The 19450-nt window shown below is 47.6% G+C and overlaps 3 protein-coding genes across 26 annotated transcripts in view; 1 reads left to right on the forward strand and 2 right to left on the reverse strand.

Annotated features, from left to right (window-relative positions):
* Positions 1-49: 49 nt before the first annotated feature.
* On the reverse strand, positions 50-11971 carry LOC125740000 (dynamin-1-like protein). 4 transcript variants are annotated; one of them, XM_049010639.1, is made up of 20 exons: positions 11736-11971; positions 10506-10647; positions 10110-10145; positions 9382-9428; positions 8167-8238; positions 7832-7918; positions 7575-7737; positions 7043-7163; positions 5919-6050; positions 5455-5661; positions 4901-5021; positions 3770-3925; positions 3336-3425; positions 2989-3081; positions 2549-2602; positions 2173-2253; positions 1790-1972; positions 1258-1367; positions 1018-1177; positions 50-755 (listed from the first exon to the last, which is right to left on the reverse strand). In XM_049010639.1, exons 1-20 carry the CDS (start codon positions 11835-11837, stop codon positions 699-701), a joined length of 2214 nt encoding a protein of 737 aa, XP_048866596.1. In that variant the 5' UTR covers positions 11838-11971; the 3' UTR covers positions 50-698. The 4 variants fall into 4 exon arrangements, with proteins under 4 accessions (XP_048866596.1, XP_048866606.1, XP_048866578.1 ...); XM_049010649.1 differs by lacking the exon at positions 10110-10145 and having other exon boundaries at positions 1790-1951; positions 2179-2253; XM_049010621.1 differs by lacking the exon at positions 2173-2253 and having other exon boundaries at positions 1790-1951.
* A 332-nt stretch (positions 11972-12303) lies between these two features.
* Positions 12304-15566, reverse strand: dnajb9a (DnaJ heat shock protein family (Hsp40) member B9a). Of its 3 annotated transcripts, none has more exons than XM_049010663.1 (3): positions 15407-15566; positions 14457-14695; positions 12304-14271 (listed from the first exon to the last, which is right to left on the reverse strand). In XM_049010663.1, the coding sequence occupies exons 2-3, from the start codon at positions 14671-14673 to the stop codon at positions 13829-13831; spliced, it is 660 nt and encodes a 219-aa protein (XP_048866620.1). In that variant the 5' UTR covers positions 14674-14695; positions 15407-15566; the 3' UTR covers positions 12304-13828. The 3 variants fall into 3 exon arrangements, with proteins under 3 accessions (XP_048866620.1, XP_048866640.1, XP_048866629.1); XM_049010683.1 differs by lacking the exon at positions 15407-15566 and adding an exon at positions 15243-15375; XM_049010672.1 differs by lacking the exon at positions 15407-15566 and adding an exon at positions 15137-15204.
* Positions 15567-17212: 1646 nt separating this feature from the next.
* LOC125745200 (calcium-independent phospholipase A2-gamma-like) overlaps positions 17213-19450 on the forward strand; it is a 19293-nt gene continuing 17055 nt past the window's right edge. For 2 of the 19 annotated variants that reach the window (XM_049017836.1, XM_049017855.1), the window contains exons 1-3: positions 17213-19014; positions 19105-19149; positions 19240-19374. In XM_049017836.1, the coding sequence (XP_048873793.1) occupies positions 17842-19014; positions 19105-19149; positions 19240-19374 (1353 nt within the window). In that variant the 5' untranslated portion in view covers positions 17213-17841. Of the gene's footprint in view, positions 19015-19104 lie in introns of all 19 variants that reach the window. The other 17 variants (XM_049017883.1, XM_049017898.1, XM_049017890.1 and 14 more) reach the window with 14 other exon arrangements.

Genomic DNA, 19450 nt, shown 5'->3' on the forward strand with positions numbered 1-19450 from the left:
ATAATGTTTACCACTTAGAAAGTAGAGGGTCAATTATCAGCGAAACAAATTCCAGATATTTCTGTTTATTCCAGGTTGATGATTAAGACACAGCAAGAGAACAGCACAGGTGCTCAGGGACAGCTTGGTAAAACTCTGTCATTTTATTACACCTTAATTTAACAATGCAGATCATGCTTACTCTACCCAGCCTGTACGTAACATATAAACACTCACAGTGAACAACCCTGTGCACGACCACCCAATTGCTCCAGTCCATGTCACTAGTAATGTGATCCACCTGGAGCCGCCTGCACTTCCAGTCACTGGATCCCGATTCGAGGAGACTCCATCCATGCTCAAAGTCTTACAGCCACGTACAGATGTTCAGCCAATTTCAGACATCGCACAGGACAAATACTTAAAGTGTTGCATTCATTTTCAGAGTCTATGATGAACAGAGAGAGCTAGACACATGATGGATGGAGACTGACACTGCCGGCGTAGTGCAGTGCTGAGCCACACTGCTTAGAATTCCGTGTTTTTCTTTTTTATTTGCAAAAGATACCAGTGAAAGTGTGTCACACTGGCAAAGAATGATACTGCATAACATCCTGGCTTGCAGACTCCACACGGTGAAAGACGCAGTGAGACACACATCAATCCACAGCAGTGCTTTTTCAAGTCGGTTGTGTGGAGGTCAACCGCACCAGAGACCCTCACCACAGGTGAGTCTCCCGGATCTCTGCAATGACCTGGCTGGCTTTCTGTAGAGCCTGGAAGGGGTGAAAAGCAAAGGTCATACAATGCTTGACATTAGTGATGGACAAAATTATGCTTCATGAATAATGTGCTGTATTTTTTAATCCCACTAGATGGTGCACTCTGCTCAGAACAGGGCTCAAAGCATACCCCAACGCAAACCAAGAGCGCCATCTAGTGGGATAAAAAAAAAAAAAAAAACAGCAAACGGTTCATTAAGCGTCTTTCTGTCCGTCATTTGATGATAGTGATCCTGCCCCTGGGCAGGCTTCTCACCTTCAGCATGTCTGCCGCTTCACTGCGGCGCTGGGCCATGTCTTCCGACTCCGTCAGCAGGTCATCCAGCAGCCCGGACTTGTAGAGTTGCCCCACCAGCTCACTCTGGAGGTTGTCCTTCACATTGTTCACCAGGAAATGCATCACCGCCTTGGGCACGCTGATCACCAGGAAGGCACAATCAAAAATGGCTCATGCTAAGCAATATCAGTCTTGTGCAAGTTACAGGCTTGGTGGTACCTGTCCTGAATGTTCTTCCGCACAATAAGGAAGTAGGACTTGATGAGCCTCTCGATGACCTCACAATCGCGTTGCTCACGGGCAGACAGTTTCCTGGCAACAGGGACGGGCTGAGCAAAAGGAACAATGTGCATCAATCAGAGGTTGACCCAGCTCAAATGCAGTGAGTTTAGGTAAGGTCACGTGATGAGGTTCCTTGACGCTTCAATTGGTAGATTTAGTAAGAAGTAAAGTCCCTTCGGGACAATCGACCCAACCGCAGCGACCTACCACATCCAGCACATTCACTGCATAGCCCTTCTGGGGACTTGCAGGAAACGACCTACCGCATCCAGCAGGTTCACTGCATGGCCCTTCTGGGGACTTGCAGGAAGCGACCTACCACATTCACTGCATGGCCCTTCTGGGGACTTGCAGGAAGCGACCTACCACATTCACTGCATAGCCCTTCTGGGGACTTGCAGGAAGCGACCTACCACATCCAGCACATTCACTGCATAGCCCTTCTGGGGACTTGCAGGAAGCGACCTACCACATCCAGCAGGTTCACTGCATGGCCCTTCTGCGGACTGGCAGGGAGGCTGCTCTGCAGCTTAGTCTTATCCTCAGATTGCCCTTCCTCCCCTTTCTTCAACATGCCCCTCCATGCTCCACTGCTCGCCTCAGCGTCCCCCTGAGAGCCACCCCCAGGTGCCTGGGGAGGTGAACAACAAGCCTGTCAGCTGAGCAGCTCCCACCAAATACGGCTCACAGCAGCCCAATCAGTAACTAGAGCAAACTGATACAGAACATGAGAAGGTCTATGCAAAGAATGGGCGAGTACTGTTTAGGTGGGGTTCACCACAGCAAGAGCACTCAGGCACACAAGCACTGCATACAAACACACACTCACTGCATGCGAACACACACAGACACAGACACCTTAGCCCCCTCCAACTCCACAGGGGCAGCGACCTCAGGTGGAGAGATAGACTGCACACCTGGACCCTTGAAAGACTGCATAAAGAGGGAGGGGCTTACACAGAGTGCAAAGGAAGCCTAGGTGGTCAGGAAGAGGGAGGGGCTTACACAGGGTATAGAGGAAGCCTAGGAGATCAGCAAGAGGGAGGGGCTTATAAAGGGTGTAGAGGAAGAGGGAGGGGCTTACATAGGGTGCAGAGGAAACCTAGGAGATCAGCAGGAGGGAGTCTGCAGCTGGCTTTAGGCAGGTTGTGTGTGAAAAGTCTGGGTGGTATTTTTTTGGCTACCATCACTTGGATTAGGGGGTGCAGATAAGTGGAGCGAGGCATACCTTATCACGCGGGACAGCGGTGGGAAGGTCCCTCATCCGGTTACGCCTCTGCTCCTGCAGCAAAGAGAGCATGGCGCAAAGATGGAGATGCGCGAATTTGCGGAGAGGACCTGGCCGTACACAAGGTTAAACAAAATGGCTCTCAGCTCCCAGCTGATGCCTTTTTAATAATATTACTGTTATTAATTTTTCTGCATGGTAAAGAGCATTTTCTAATACTCAGATAAGGCAGCGACTATAGTCATCATGCTTTTTTAACCGTCAAAACAAATTAAACGAATTTCAAAGCAAACTTCTTTTGATTGGAAAAACAGGCTGCTTATGACATAAATATTCACCTACATTCAATCCATTCAACTTCCCACAGGGAGAATTCGGGGTCTCTCATAGTACAGACAGTATTCTGTGCCTAACCAGCACAGCGTCCCCTCGCAACTCACCTCGATGTTACTGTTCATGAGCACGCAGGCATCAGCGAAGTCAGGGTGCTTGGTGTTGACATATGCAAGCTCAATAGCCACCAGGTTGTGTACCTGATGGTACAATAGAGAGTCAGGCCAAAGGTCGGCGTCACTGACCTCAGAAAGGTACAACCACTTGCAGGATGATAATATAAAATAATAATAATAATCATAAGCAGCAACAGATGGGAAAATGAACACTGAGGCTAAATTCTTCTGTTGGTCTGAACTTTTCATTGAGAGTGCTATGAGTTAAACGACGCTGGATTGGACAGCATAGCACTGTGTCGATCGGGAGTTGAGGGGGTCGTGCAGAGATAGTCTACCATCTCGTTTGTGATAGGGAGTCGTTTCCTCAGCAGGGAGGTGACCACTTCTACGATGGCCTCGTGAAGTTTGGGGAACCTCAGCAGCTCCTGCAAAGGACCAAGACACATCAGAGCGCTTAAGCTTCCCATTATATGGGTAACGACACAGGAATTTACCCATCCCTTGGTCACATGATTTGAGAAAGTGATGCACGTGTGTCCGCGCTTGTATGTGCGAGTGTGCGTGCGCTTGTATGTGCGCTTGTATGTGCGAGTGTGCGTGCGAGTGTGCGCGCGCTTGTGTGTGTGCGCTTGTGTGTGTGCGTGCGCTTGTGTGTGTGCGTGCGCTTGTGTGTGTGCGTGCGCTTGTGTGTGTGCGTGCGCTTGTGTGTGCGTGCGAGTGTGCGCGCGCTTGTGTGTGTGCGCTTGTGTGTGTGCGTGCGCTTGCGTACCTGTGTGTTGTAGTTGCTGCAGTGCTGGATGATTCTCTGCATCTCCTCATGCACCAGCTCCACGCATCGCAGGCTGGGCTCCTCCAGACGCTTTACCTGCCTCTTCACCAGCAGCTCAAAGGACACCTCTGGAACAAAGAGGGCAGGCCGCGGTCCCTGGGGGGGGCACAGTGGAGCCGTCATTCTCTCTTAGCAGGACAGGATAAGGGGCTGCATTCAGGGCCGGGTTTCTTGTTTCCAGGGTTCCACTCAAAAAGTCCCTTCAGGCCCCCTCCACCGATGCAGTGACTGTTTCCAGTCACCTGGGGGCCCCAAGGGTAAATACCACCACTGGTTACATGAAGGCCAATTCATACTTCACCGTTCGCTTTCGGGTGCAAACGTGGAGATGTGACGTAAATTTCGTCATCAGGAGGTGGCTGCAGGCAACTGCGTTCTGAAGGCGTGGAGCACAGATGTTTATTTCTAGCAGAAACTTGTGCATCCATGCGCATCGACCACGTATACGCAAGTGTGGATTTTCACAGATCAGTGGTCAACGGTGAAAGAGTAGAGGAAGAATAGCTGTTGTTATTGTGGCCATGGTGAGAAGCTTTATGAGGAGGGTTGCAGGTATCCGCATACCTCCGCATACCTCCGCATACCGCCGCATACCTCCGCATACCGCCCTATACCTCCGCATACCGCCGTATATCGCCGCATACCCGCAAACTGTCCAGGCATTATACCGAGGTATACGATATTTTAAAGCGCAGTACTAATTCGGCATTTTGGAATCTTGGCCATAAAATTCACTGGGTAGGTGGAGGGGTTGGTGTCCCAGCTAATTTTGTCATAAGGATTTTAAAATACTGTGGTTTACCTTACCACCGTAATAGCACCCATGCCTTGACTAATAACTGTTCATGAAAGTTTACCCATTTCACTAAACTGTTTGTATTTGTGTTTGTTGCAATTCATCTGCCCTCTGCTGGTCTGGTGGAGTATCACTGCTGTATGCATCCACTGACCACGACCATCTGCACCCACGGCCAAATGCAGTATGAGCACAAGCTTCCATGTGAAGGACTGGCCGCAGCCCGCAAGCGCATGCGGAAAAGTAAAGCTTTAGAGTAGTTCTCTGCAACTCACTGTAGCGTTCCTGATCGCTGTCAGCACGTCAATGGTGGTCAGTCCGCCCAGGGGGTCCACAGATTCCAGCGTTCGGCCAAACGTCTCATGGAAGATGTAACAGATGCGAGCTCCACCACACCTGAAAGAAAGCGAATGTCATTGGGTCACCAAGGACACGATATGGAGCAAGCCAGGCAAACACATGGCCAAGATAAAAGAAAGAAAGAAAACGGAAACTTTACTTCTACACCAGAGAGACCTGCTACACCGCAGTGGGCCAGAAATAATTGGGACTGGAAGGCGACTACTACAAAAATAATTATAATCTAGTATGTTCACAGTGCTCCCAATTTACTGGCCAATCACAGTGCTCCCATTTTACTGGTCAATCACAGTGCTCCCATTTTACTGGTCAATCACAGTGCTCCCATTTTACTGGCCAATCACAGTGCTCCCATTTTACTGGCCAATCACAGTGCTCCCATTTTACTGGCCAATCACAGTGTTCTCAGCTTCATCTCCTTGTCTTCCCAGTCCAGTAACGTTACTCGATCTCTCTGCCAGACACTCACAGCTCGGCCGTTTCGATGTACTTGGCCGTGCCCTCGATGGTGTTGCAGTACTCGGAAGCGAACTTGGTGATGAGCTGCAGCAAGGTGGCGCTCCTGTCATCCACGGGCTCCCCGTAGCTGCTCAGCAGGGACTGGTACTGCGCAGCCAGTACGTTGATTCGGGTCTTCAGTTCAGGCAGACAGTCCCGGATGTGGTGCATGAGAAGCCTGTGGGACAGGAGGATGTTCAGAAGACCCCTTTGTAGGGTCCCTTTGTAGGGCAGAAGAAGTGTACTTAAATACACGCAGGCTGGTGCTCCACATATAACAGCTACCTGCTCTGATTAACTCAGCCCTTTATTCACAGAAGACCTTGTTCTAGTTCTGGGTTTTATTTACTTACTTCCAGAAGGATCTTATAAAATACCAGAGCCTGGGTCCAGTCGTGCTGCTATATTGACCAAGATCCAAAAATCTGAACACACCTGTTTAACGTTCTGGCCAGATATTTGGTTCCATTTCTGCTGGCAAGAGAAGGGTACTTCTTCTGCAGGAATGCATATTCATCCCGGATGGCATCTGCCACAGTTTTCTTTGTATTAATGTCCAGCTGACTCCTGCATGGAAGAGCATTGAGTACAATACAAACAAAATGAAAATATTATCACAAGTAAGCGTGTTCTTTAAAACCTGAACAGTGACTAGGAAATATGTCCTGTATATACAGGGTACTGCACACTGATAATAAACACAGTAATAAAATACCAAGAGAATAAAACTGTCACTGAGCCCTTGAGAAAGTCAAGCAGAGATAGATCTGAGAATGTGTATAAAACGCACTGGCTCTGCGTTAGAGGAAGAGCAGGAAGAGGAAGTTAGAGTGTTTGCCTGGAGCAAAAGCAGCACCACGGACAGCAACCCGTCACTGGCAAAGCAGCGCCTGCCTGGCACTGCACTGACAAAGCAGCGCCTGCCTGGCACTGCACTGACAAAGCAGCGCCTGCCTGGCACTGCACTGACAAAGCAGCGCCTGCCTGGCACTGCACTGACAACCTTCACTGGCAAAGCAGCGCCTGCCTGGCACTGCACTGACAACCTGCACTGGCAAAGCAGCGCCTGCCTGGCACTGCACTGACAACCTGCACTGGCAAAGCAGCGCCTGCCTGGCACTGCACTGACAACCTGCACTGGCAAAGCAGCGCCTGCCTGGCACTGCACTGGCAACCTGCACTGGCAAAGCAGCGCCTGCCTGGCACTGCAAACCTGCACTGGCAACCTGCACTGGCAAAGCAGCGCCTGCCTGGCACTGCACTGAAAACCTGCACTGGCAAAGCAGCGCCTGCCTGGCACTGCACTGAAAACCTGCACTGGCAAAGCAGCGCCTGCCTGGCACTGCACTGAAAACCTACACTGGCACAGCAGCACCAATACCTAACACCTAAATAAATAAATAAAACACTTTGAGATACTGCAGTAACATATGATTAAGCACAACTTTTTACTGTGATTTTTCAATCAGTACAAAGAATCTTGTGGGAAAAAATAAAACAATTCAGAAGTGGAGACAAGCAAAGGTCAAAGTTCAGAGTTCAAATGACAGTTGAGGTACCTGTTGACCACTCCGATGAGGCCCAGTTTGACGGGAATGACCCTCCCCATGAGCACATCCATGGCATCTGTACCAGCGTCCATCAGGTCCAGTTTGGTAACAACTGCCAGTGTTCTCCGTCCTGCCCATGGCAACAGGACACAAGGCACAAATGACACATCTGTTCTCGCTGCCCTGCATTCCAGTGATTCTCCAAGCAATGGGGAAAGAAGGATTTCATAACAGCTGGTTACCCAAGAGAGTGCGAGTCATCGAGTAAATTTCAAACTGAAATGGGTGCAGGACAGGACCGTCAGGAAAGGAACATCAGGCCCGTTTGGACCACGGGACAAAACAGATTGGGAATGACAAAAGATTTCACTAATACTATAGAACAGGTTTCTCTAACAGTGAATTTCATTATGAAAACAACAGCACTGTAACCATTCCCGTTGACTCACTGGGGAGAAGAGGCATGCAGATTACACTGTAAAAGGATCACATCGCTGTGACTGGTTTTTACAAGTCTGTCAGGCAGGGGAAGGGCTCATACCATCAGGATCCACTTCCCGGGCCAGCTTGAGGGCTTCGGAGGTGGCCATGTCTGTGTTCGCAGCGGTGACGGCCAGGATGATGCAGTTGGGGTTGCTCATGTGTTTCAGGATCAAGTCTCGGATCTGAACCTCTATGTCCTTGGGTTGGTCTCCAACAGGCACCTGAGAGAGCAAAGGTGGCCGCAGCCACTCTGATGACTCAATTTGCAACTTATAAAGTATTTAATTTAATTATCAATGTTAATAATAATGGTACCTTAGTAATCCCTGGAAGATCCACAAGTGTCAGGTTTACCACATGAGGAGAGAAGATCTTCAGATGAATGGGTTCATCACTAATGCCCTAACAAAACAGAATAAAATCTTGACCAAGAAATCAATTACAGAACCAATAAAACAACACTGTATGCAAGAACAACAGCAGAGAGATGTCTGAAGTGGTCAATTTTTACTTATAATGAAGAATAATGATACAGAGCCAGTTATTAGCTAAAATGTGGGTTAGATGGAACAGGGTCCAGGTCATTTAAACTTACAACAAATGTCTATCAAGCTTGTTTTACAGCACAACCAGACAATGAATTCCATTACCTTGTTAACACCCGATACTCTGTCAGTTTCGCTTTCAATTTCTTGTCTGATTTCATCAAAGTCTGTGAAGATCTAAATATATATATAAAATACAAAAATGCATTTTTAGACTTATAAACAGTCAAATGAATATAGCTAACCAATTTTAAACTGACTTTATGACTTTTTGAGCGCATCATGAACATATTTCCGATCTCAAAGCCAAGAAATCCTACCAACGACGGCTCTAATGCAGTGTTTCCCACACCAGTCCTTGGGGACCCCCAGATAGTCCACATTTTTGCTCTCCCCCAATTGTCTGAGACCTGGGAGGGAGCAAAAACATGGACTGTCTGGGGGGTCCCCGAGGACTGGCATGAGAAGCACTGCTCTAGATTACATTCAGGGGATGGGCATGGGGGGTAGGGGAGGGGCATGGTGGGGGCGGCAGTAAAATGAGACAGGATGGGGGACATCCAAGAGGAAAAATGAAAGCTGTCACTGAAGAAAGGCAAATAAAACACCATATTTTCTTAAAATTACACAATAATTATGGCTATAGTTTCTGTAAACACTTTTCTGAGAAATACTAAAATTATAGTCATGTCGCATTCATCCTGGCCCTATGACTGACATCACTCAGAAATTAATGAAAATCAAGGTCAGTTCTTCCACTGGTTTAGCACTAATGCTAACCCTGTGCTGCGTCATCACCAGCAAAGGCAGTACTGACACCATGCATGTGGGACACTAACAGCCCCACCCAGAGAGCACTCTTCTCTCACGAGGATGGCGTGTGGTGTGACTCAGCAGCGGATGGGCAGCTTCACCACAGACAGCCACAGGGGCTGCAAAGTGCAGAGTGGAACTCAGCACAGTCAGAAACAGCACCGGTGTGAAAAGAGACGGTGCATGCACAGGCGAGCTCCCCCACTACGGTATAGGTGACCACCCCCCGCGACACAAGTGAGCCACCCCCCCACAACACAGGTAAGCCTTCCCTCCACGGCACAGGCGAGCTCCCCCACTACGGTATAGGTGACCACCCCCCGCGACACAAGTGAGCCACCCCCCCACAACACCACAGGTAAGCCTTCCCTCCACGGCACAGGCGAGCTCCCCCACCACGGTATAGGTGACCACCCCCCGCGACACAAGTGAGCCACCCCCCCACAACACCACAGGTAAGCCTTCCCTCCACGGCACAGGCGAGCTCCCCCCCCCCGACGCACCTACCCTGTTTTTGGTGTGTAAAAACTTGCCCCACTCTTCAACCTCTGTGCCTGCAGAAACAGATATCATAAGTGCCAATTACTGTCAAAAAACGGCAGCCTGAGATGTTGCAGGACAAATACTCAGGTCAAGTACTCTGCTGGCTGGTGACATCATCACTCGGATGTAAGCGTGACCAGATAAGCAGACACAGGGATCAGGTGCCCTTACTGAGCTCACTGCAGCGGGATAAAGGCATTGTGATCTTTACTTTACCGCCAGATAAATATGTACCCCGTGCAACTAATGGCAAAGGAATGCTTCAAAGGCAAGGCGTGTGCTAAAGAAAAAAGAAATCAAACGAATGATAAAGCATGATGTCTGGCTGAAGAAAAGCAATCAAGCAGCCAGTGGGCTCTACTGCGTCGTGAAAAGCAGAATCCTGTGCCTGGGAGCCGTCCAGAGCTGTCCTCCACACAAAGAAGGTCTTTCTGCTGGAATAATGGCGCAGGGTAATTAGTGAACGTGAGGCAGGTTGGTACGTCAGAGCCTGGGTGGAGGAGAGTCTCCTGAGAGCTGCTCATTTAACAGGTTAAACAGCTTAAACAATTAAACTGACCTAAGCCAGTACAAAAGGCGCAAAGTAACCCTAAAGCAGCACAAACTGAAGACATGATGGGAACACAACAGAATAATGAAGGTGCATGAACGCAGCACAGATAAACACATAGGAAACTAGAGGAAAAGGAGACCTCGATAGAGGCGGCCATTTTTCCCCGAGCTGGCATCTGCGTTCAAAGAGAGACGACAGAGAAAGTGTTAGTGGCAGCCACGGCACTGCACTGCACTGCACTGTGCTGCGCTAGCAGGTGCTCATGGGAGTTTTACTTACACAAAAATGGTTTGTGAACAAAACAAAAAGTGATTGGTTCAGAGAGATAACCAATCGGATTGTAGAGGTGGTGGGTCCAAGCAACTAGAGGTGGCAGAATCAAGACATCTGACTGGTTGGTCCCACCTGCTCTAATTGCTTGGACCCAAGACACACAGAGAACCGGGGACATCAACCAAATTCTCAATGGCCACAAACAGAGAAGGAGAAAGAGACCGGACCAGATCGGACCAGACCAGACCGGACTGGACTGTACCATTCTCGTCCGTCTTCCTGCGGTCATCGGGGTCCACGTGGACGAGCTGCAGGATGAGAGGCCGGCGAGTGACGATGCCAGTGCCTCGTGGGAGCAGGTCCCGGCCCATCAGGCTCTCCAGAACCGAGCTTTTCCCACTGCTCTGGGGACAGATGATGGTGACAGTCACACATATGGGCAGATACACACAAGTACGTAACAAGGCACAAAATATACCAGGACATACTATTTAGTTGAAAAAGGAATTGACTTGGCTTTGTCCTTCATTCCACCCACTAATTCTGCATCGGGAAGCCCATTCATGTAACCAAAATAAGAATCCGAGCGGCATGATGGCTGAGTGGATAGAGCTGTCACCTCACACCTCCAGGTGTTGCAGCTTTGAATCCTGCCCTTGCTTTGCATGTGTTTCCTCCCTGGAGACTGATATCTCTAAACATCCTATCATACTTGCTCACATGTGCCAGCCCTGTGACAGTCAGTCGTCCCATTCAGGGTTATTTACACACACAAGCTCTGCTAGAGTTGGTCCCAGTTTACAAGCCAGTAAACACTGCCGTGCAAAAGAACACATGCTGACTTCATAACATTATAAAGGCAAAAAACGCAATTGCATATGGAGGCAACTGTACGTGTCTTTAAGCACAAGGTTTGGAAACATTCTTAAACCTAACGTCTTCGGGGTTTACTCCCCATTCAACATACAATGAACTATAACTTATATTTGTGAAAATTGTATTCCATCACTAAATAATTTACAGCCTAACATTAATAATTTAAGAAGTATTTCTTTCTAAGCAGTGCCCATTTTAACAAATGAGGAAGGTCAATAAAGTCTAAAACCTTTCTGTGGGTGTGACAGTACACGCATTCGCATCTCCCGCACCCCGATCCTGCTTCATCGCCATAAACGAAACAGCCAGTACATGCTGTGTAAGTCAGTCAGTGTGTAAGCCAGTACATGTGTGCATCGTAAAAACGGCACTTTTCCGTGCACAGAAACCCGCAGTCATTTAACCAGAATGCGACCCAATTCAATTGGTTTCCCGGGCTATCGTACAGCCTGTTTCATCGACATTATTTTAAATTAAACAAAGCTGTGAAGCAACACAGTACGCAAAGTGCAGGTGAATACGGAGTAAACATGAGGTTACATCGATATATGCAGAATTACTGTTTCACGTGTGGCTAAAACGTCTGCTAAATAAAAGTGCATAAGCTGTGCTTTACCTGTGTCCCAACTACTGCGATTTGCGGTAACTGGATAATATCGGCCCCGACCGTATTAAAAACGTCTTGAAGTTTGTTTATAACAGGAATCAGAGCCTCCATGGTTCACTGAAACGAGCACCTGTCAAATGCAAGTACACGAGCTAACCGGTTGTTCTGGTAATTGGAGGCACAAAGTCATACAACGTCCCCTAACCGATCCACCATTTAACCAGACCGGCACAGGAAGCCGAAGCCGCCCGTGCTGCATTCTGGGAATCCGAGTGCGGAAATGAAACTGGACAGCAACAGAATCCAGTCCTCTTCACCCAAACGTAGAGCAGTTCTCTAATTACCAGGGAAATACTTCCTGTGAATCTACAACGGTAACAGAACTAACCAGGACATAAAAATAACTGAAGATTTTTAAAAATCTCTAGGATATTATGTAGAGACAATAGCCCTTCAAGCCTGAGCGCACCCAAAATTTCTAATGAGAATTTAGACAAAACCTACACTTCATCAGAAACTTCTATCTAGAAAAACTTATATTTCAGAAAATGGGAGAGATGCAGAAAGGAAAAAACAATGACATTTTATCATCATTTATTTTCAATGTACCATCCAACTCCTGAGCATTAAATGTACATATATTCTATCCATAGGATTAAAATATTGAAAGTGCATGACAAATTTGCTGAACACAGAAATCCTCTATCACTGAGGCATCACACAGCACAAGCAACAGGAAAATACCAATGAAACAGGGCGATTTTTTTTATATGAGAGAGCATATAAAGTGGGAGGTGAAAACACAAGAAAATGAGGTAAAGGTCATATGTTAAGGCCGGCCACCGCCGTAATACAGATTACATTCTACCTGTGGGAGCAACTATTCGGGAGATGAATATAGTCCTTTGGAGTGGGGAGCACAGCAGTTTGTTACATGCAGGTCAGCAACATTTGTCTCTCATCCAGTTCACAATACAAAATTCCTACTACAATAAAGCAGACAGAAATCATTCTTCTTTCACTACAATCTGAAATCCATAGAAACCTCAGAAAAAACCTAATTACAGAAGTTTCTGTCCGCCGCAAAAACACATCTAAATTCAAATTATACTCCAGGTGCTTATTTCGACAGGTGTCATTTAAACATTTCAAAGCATTTGGCAAGTAAGAATCTTACAATGCTGCAAAAAAACCACACACACACACACGTTTCCCCACTTTAGGACCATTTCATACCTCAAAAGCATCAGTGATGTGACCAGCAGTGCACCAGAGGAGCAAATTACAATGGGTGCTTTATTCTCAATTTCACGCAGCCGATAAACAAGTGTTCATGTATTCTGAACAGAATTTCAGAAGATAAATTCCTCATTTCATTACAGCGATTATCCTCTTAAGGACTTTGTCCTCCAATTCTATATTGTAGAGAAAAAGGCTTTGCAATTCCAATAAGACTTTCCTGTGTAACCTTCTTAAAGACTAACACATGAAAGCCAACCTGAAATATTTGTGCTCAATTTCACAGGGTCTACGGTTTAAATGGTTGGTCGAAATAGTCAAAGCTTCTTAAATCGTCCTGCATTGCAAGATGCACTGATGATCTTAACACCACGACGAGCCACTTATAAGCGCCAAATATGCAAGTTATAGATCTCCTGTAAATACTGGAAAAATCCTCCCAGTAACACCTAGCTGTGGTATCAAAACTGAGAATCAATGAACAGGAAGACCACTATTTGTAAGGTAAGCAATTTGTCACGTAAAGTAATACCACTTACATTAGTTGTAGACAATATGCTTGAAGTCTTCAAAACTTAAGCGTCACTTTTATTGCAGACAAAAAACCTATTGCTAATTTATGTACAAAACTTATTTTTTGCTTTGACACAAAAAACAAAAGCTTGTTTTCAAATGCTTGTTTTACCATGTTACCTCCATAAAATTATGAGCCTCACTTCAAGTGACAGCATAGTTAAATTATTTTAGTAAATAACAGCCCCCCTCCCCCAAAGGGAAAAACACAACCGAAACCCTGATAGACTAGCTCCCAATGAGTGATGAGGAAAGTCCACGTAAGAGTTGAGGGGGGCACAGTCCACGCCTCAGGATCCAGAGCAGTCAGTGTAAGTGGTCACCATGTTGCCCCTACGTTGCGTCACGGTCCGGCAGTGCTGTCTGGAGTTCTGAAACTTGCTCTCGGTTCTGGCAGTGTGCCTGTGTGTGCTGTCAAAGGTGAACATCTTCTCCATGTCATCAAACATGTCGTCGAAGACCCCCCCACCAAAGCCCCCTTGGAAGGACCGCCTGTGGCGGTTGTGAGCTTCCTGGTGAGCCCGGAAATGGTTCTCAAAGTGCTTCTGGTGGTGGGCGTGCCTGTTCTGGTTGAAGATGTCAAAGTCTTTGAAAATGTCATCAAAGTTGAAGTTGAACGGCTGCTGGAAGTACTGCCCATTGCTTCTGCTGCCCGCGTCCTCCTCGGCAGAGGAGCCGTGTCCAAACTGATCATACTCCCGTCTGCGTTTATCATCTGATAATGTTTCGTACGCTGCACAGAACAAAAAGCACAATTAGCTATACTCAAACTGGGGACACATAAAATCCATACAGAATTATTTATGCCACAACTGTACACACCCCCCAAAAAAAACACCAACTGGTGCAAAAGGCTGACATGCTTCATTAACCCTAAACACAAATGCTGCATTGCCAAAGTGCTCAGTGAAAGCTCACCTTCTGCAATCTCCCTGAACTTGGCTTCGGCATTCGGACTCCTGTTCTTGTCAGGGTGGTACTTCATTGCCAGCTTATGGAAGGCCTTCTTAATCTGCCGCTCAGTTGCATCCTTCGGCACACCCAGAATCTCATAGTAGTCCTTCTTGGCCAATATGAACTCGGTTATCATGAGGACGCAGACAGCGAACTTCAGTGCTGAGGGCGCGGTAGCCATGGCGTTGATTAACCTTGGAAGACTGAGGACAGAAAGAGCGGATAATTATCATTCTCATTTATACAAAGCACATGATCTTACCCGGTATAAAGAATAACTTAATAAACGACACGGGGACAGACAGCATGTACTACCACCTGTCAGATCAGTATTGAAAACGAAAAGAAAATGTCATTTTGTGGCTACGCCCAAACCTGAAACTTACTATTAAGTATAGAGACATTTACTAAAAGCCCAGCACGCAAAAGTATACCAAGAACGGAAGTTTCATTATGACACTCTTAGCCGCAGTATAGAAACACCCAGGTACTCCATTTTAAACATCATACTAAAATTCTCCAGTTATATTTTAAATTAAATCCTAACAGAGGCAGAATGATTGGAAGTTACGGGCCGGCAGCCCCAAGCGCACCATCGGCCCGCGGGCCGTCCCTCGCCGAACAAGAAGCGGGCGAGCACACACCCGCGGCGCTCCGCAAAGACACTGAGAAGTCACACGGAGCCGCAAAGCCACCTTCCCTTTGCCTAGGCAGCCAGAACGCGCCATTAACATACATGTCCAGAGATACCTAAGCGGCCAAAGGAGCTGCCGAGTCCCCGCCAAAGCAGCGCTGAGGGCCCGACATCCAGCAGCCGACACGGAGCAGCGCTACTGATCAACACCAAAACGGCAACAGCTCTCTTTAAACGAGTGTCGCCGTCAGCGTGACTGTGACTGAGCACAAACTCTTACCCGCGAAAAGGCGCCCGGCGAAGAGCCACCGAGTTTCGGTCACTTGACGGCTACCCAGGGAGAGCCGCTGACATCGCTCTTAGCGCCGCGTTCCAGAAGCACAGCACCACGAATCCTAATCCTATTGGGCAGTTTCCTGACCACGTGACCGCGCAGGGTCTCCGTGACGTCACAGCCGCGGCTTACTGGGGAAAAAAACATACGATTTCGATATAAGACAGGCGAGCGGTATCTCTGAAAACTTTTGGAAACGTGCATATTAAGGCATTTAGTAATTTCCTTACGCATGTTTTTTGTTTTCTTCAATCATTGTTTGAAAAGGTATGCAGTTAGTAGAAAAGCGTAAACTGACTTTGAGGGGACGAGCTGCTCTTCCCTCACGGTCTTATCGTCGTAAAGTTTACTTCCGGTTGCATTAGCTCCTGGTCAGCAGCATGAGCTAAACGGAGCTACAGATGTCATTTGTAAATCCCCAAAGTAACGGCTTCTAGGCGATAAAATGCCTAAAACGGGTTATCATAACTGTTGCTTTAAACTAAGAGATTTATGGCCCTAGTAAGTGGAGTATCCAGAACTTCCAGAATGAAGCAGATTATTTAAGCAATAATGTGGTCATTATTTTATTATTTCATCTTCAAGTTGCTAATTCCAGGTAGCACAGGACAGCGTAGAAACATACTGCATTCCTGTCACAATGAAATAGTGTAGCCTCCCATAGGAAATTTAACCAAAAAACATGTATCTGAACGTTTTATTTATCAATAAAGCTTTACTATTCCGTGAGCGGCGCGATGATTACTTGCTAAAAATAGCCCAGCTTTACTTACTGAGGTCGCATTGTTACACTGCCATTGGCTAGATGTTAGTTAGTGGACACGTGTCTTTATGAATGTGGAAGATTATGATCGCGCAACTTACCACTCCCCAGAAAGCAAACGCAAGATACTGCAATATTGCAGACTTTTCTCAAAATTAGTTTATATTATATGATACAATGAAGATAATAGATCTGATGTTCTCTATTAGGTTTCCCTGACCGCGTCGGTTACATCCGAAGTGTTTTGTTTTTGGTTTGTCACATAAACGCGCTGTTTGTTTGACAGATTGATCAGGGAGCCTGGTCGGTTATACTGTTTCGTTTCGTTTCTTTTCGCCAACCAGTGTTACCTAACTACTGGATTATGAAAAATTCATTGTAATATCATGAAAATATGTAGCATACATACTTGGAGAACAATACTGGGTAGGCGAAAAGGCAATATCCCTGCAGGGATCAATAAAGCATCATGATTTCATTCTTTTAATAATTTCTGGGAAAAAACATCAAAAAGATATATCTTAAGGTTAACTTACATATGTAATGCCTTGCTATTTAAATGTTAAATTTGAATTAGATTATATCTCTCTCCATGGTACCAATTGCTTTCACTTTCAGGGCCGGGTTACGAAAAGCAGGGCGGTAGTTATCATGTTATCATGCCACCTAGTGTTGGGAGTCATGTACGCACTCGTCCCCCGCCTCAGATAGTGAGATGAAAATGCGAATATGTTATCGATACAGTGCATGCCTATGCATTAAATAACAAACATTCTGTGTATCAGTAGTGGAACACACATGAAATATGGGTTTTACGTTCTTATTTGTCAAAAATGCTTACATTAATAAATATAATATCCAGTCTAGTTTTACTTTTGCATACAACCACTCCGGTATTCTGTTTAAGACTGTTGAGAGGTACATTTCACCCAATCAGCGCGGTGTTTCTTCCGGGGTCACAAACGACAAGCCAATCACGGGTCGGGACTAAGATCTTTTATTTACTATTTTTTGACAGGAGGGGATTAGACGGTCGTGCCCCATTTCACAGTTTTCTGGCTTTAATACGATGGTGGCGTTTTAGCCGCAGGGGTAGTTTGATAGGTTGCGTTTATAAAACCACGCGAAGGGTTATCGCTGTGCGGTTTAAAAAGTGTTTGGCGATGCGGGCGGAGGATGAGCTAACGTTACACACCCGAAGGTCCAGCAGCGCGATACCTGGTTAGCGCAGGCTAGGTAGCTAAACTGGGATTCGGCAGGTCGCGTATGGGATGGAACATATTTGTGGCGACGTTCCAGATTCTCCTTTTGCAAACGGGTATGTTAGCTTTATTCCTCCAGCATGGATGTCACCTGCTGTTATTAATTTACTGTGATTTTGTCAATGCTAGTTTCAGCTAACATTACCGACCAGTATTTAATAAAACTGTGGTCTGCGATTAACTAAACAAAGATGTCGCCAGTCTGTGATAGGTAGACATTTATTTAGACAATAGTTGTTTTGGACAGAGGATCCGTTGATTTGGATATAAGATTTGTTTAACCACGTGTTGATTAATCTTGTGTTGTTTTAGCCGATTTTCCCTGGTTGAGGATGCCGATAGGGTGAACTGATGGAATGCCTGTTAAATGGATCATAAACACGTCCATGTTCAGCCTGAGCAGGGGCAGACACCTGCGGCACCAGCAAGGGCAGTGCCAGGCATTGCAGTGCTGTTCCAGATTGAACGTACCACGGATTCTGAACCATGACATCCACGGCCTCCGCTGGTGGCGTATCGGAGGCACACAAGTCAGGGTGCACAGGACATGGGTCTTCAGGCCCTGTCGGCTGCACTACAGTCTGGGCGCAGGTGCCCACATCTCCCCCCTGAGCACCTCAGCATCCCTCAGCTGTGCTGACCGCAGCCCAGGTATGTGGCGTCTTAAAAGGACATTGGACTCTGTTTCCAGGGCTATCAGCAGCACCCACACCGACTTGCTCTCCCGGATATCGCACCTGAAATCTGGCCCCAGGGAAGGGGGTGGAATCAGATCATCAACATCAGAAGCTAAAGGTCAGGGCACTGGAGTACACACTGTCTCTGAGAAGGCTGAGGGACTCCAGGATGGGAAAGACCCAAAGGATAGCCCCACCCAAGGCACTGGGAGACCAGGGATGGAAGTGGTAGACTCCAGTCAGGGCATACCTGCTCCCAGCCAGACACCCTGGCTGTTCCACCCTAGCAAGCTCCCTGTAAACTTAGGTGAGACCTACAATTACTTGGCGCACCATGTCAACGAGTACTTTGGGAATGTCACAAAACCAGGGACTACGGAGCCTGGCTGCAAGGACCCCAAAGCGTCCTCTGCTGGCCCGGGCAGATCTGACCAAAGTGGGGTGGACACCGTTTCCAGCCTGATGTCCTCCGGGGCTGGGTCTGCTAAAGACGCCACGTCTCCCCCCGCCTCTCCTCCATCTCCGAAGAAGGGCATTGGGCACTATCTGTCATACCCTGGGCCCAGTGTTCAGGCCTTCGTGGGCAGCTATATCACCCCCCTCGTGCCGAAATTTCGTCCCGGCTCCAAAGCTGTGGAGGCAGTGAAGGACGGGCTGCCCCCAGTGGAGGAGTCACTTCCGAAGCAGGCAGACTCAGCGGAAGCCAGAGAGAGGAAGGCGGCTGAGGACAGAGCTAAGCGCCTACTGCTGCAGAGGGAGAAGGTGGGTGAGGACAGAGCTAAGCGCCTACTGCTGCAGAGGGAGAAGGTGGGTGAGGACAGAGCTAAGCGCCTACTGCTGCAGAGGGAGAAGGTGGGTGAGGACAGAGCTAAGCGCTTTCTGCTGCAGAAGGAGAAGGTGGGTGAGGACAGAGCTAAGCGCCTTCTGCTGCAGAGGGAGAAGGTGGGTGAGGACAGAGCTAAGCGCCTACTGCTGCAGAGGGAGAAGGTGGGTGAGGACAGAGCTAAGCGCCTTCTGCTGCAGAGGGAGAAGGTGGGTGAGGACAGAGCTAAGCGCCTTCTGCTGCAGAGGGAGAAGGTGGGTGAGGACAGAGCTAAGCGCCTACTGCTGCAGAGGGAGAAAGTGGGTGAGGACAGAGCTAAGCGCCTACTGCTGCAGAGGGAGAAGGTGGGTGAGGACAGAGCTAAGCGCCTACTGCTGCAGAGGGAGAAGGTGGGTGAGGACAGAGCTAAGCGCCTTCTGCTGCAGAGGGAGAAGGTGGGTGAGGACAGAGCTAAGCGCCTTCTGC

The sequence above is a fragment of the Brienomyrus brachyistius genome, chromosome 1, assembly GCF_023856365.1.
Source record: "Brienomyrus brachyistius isolate T26 chromosome 1, BBRACH_0.4, whole genome shotgun sequence".
In the NCBI taxonomy this organism is placed as follows: Eukaryota; Metazoa; Chordata; class Actinopteri; order Osteoglossiformes; family Mormyridae; genus Brienomyrus; species Brienomyrus brachyistius.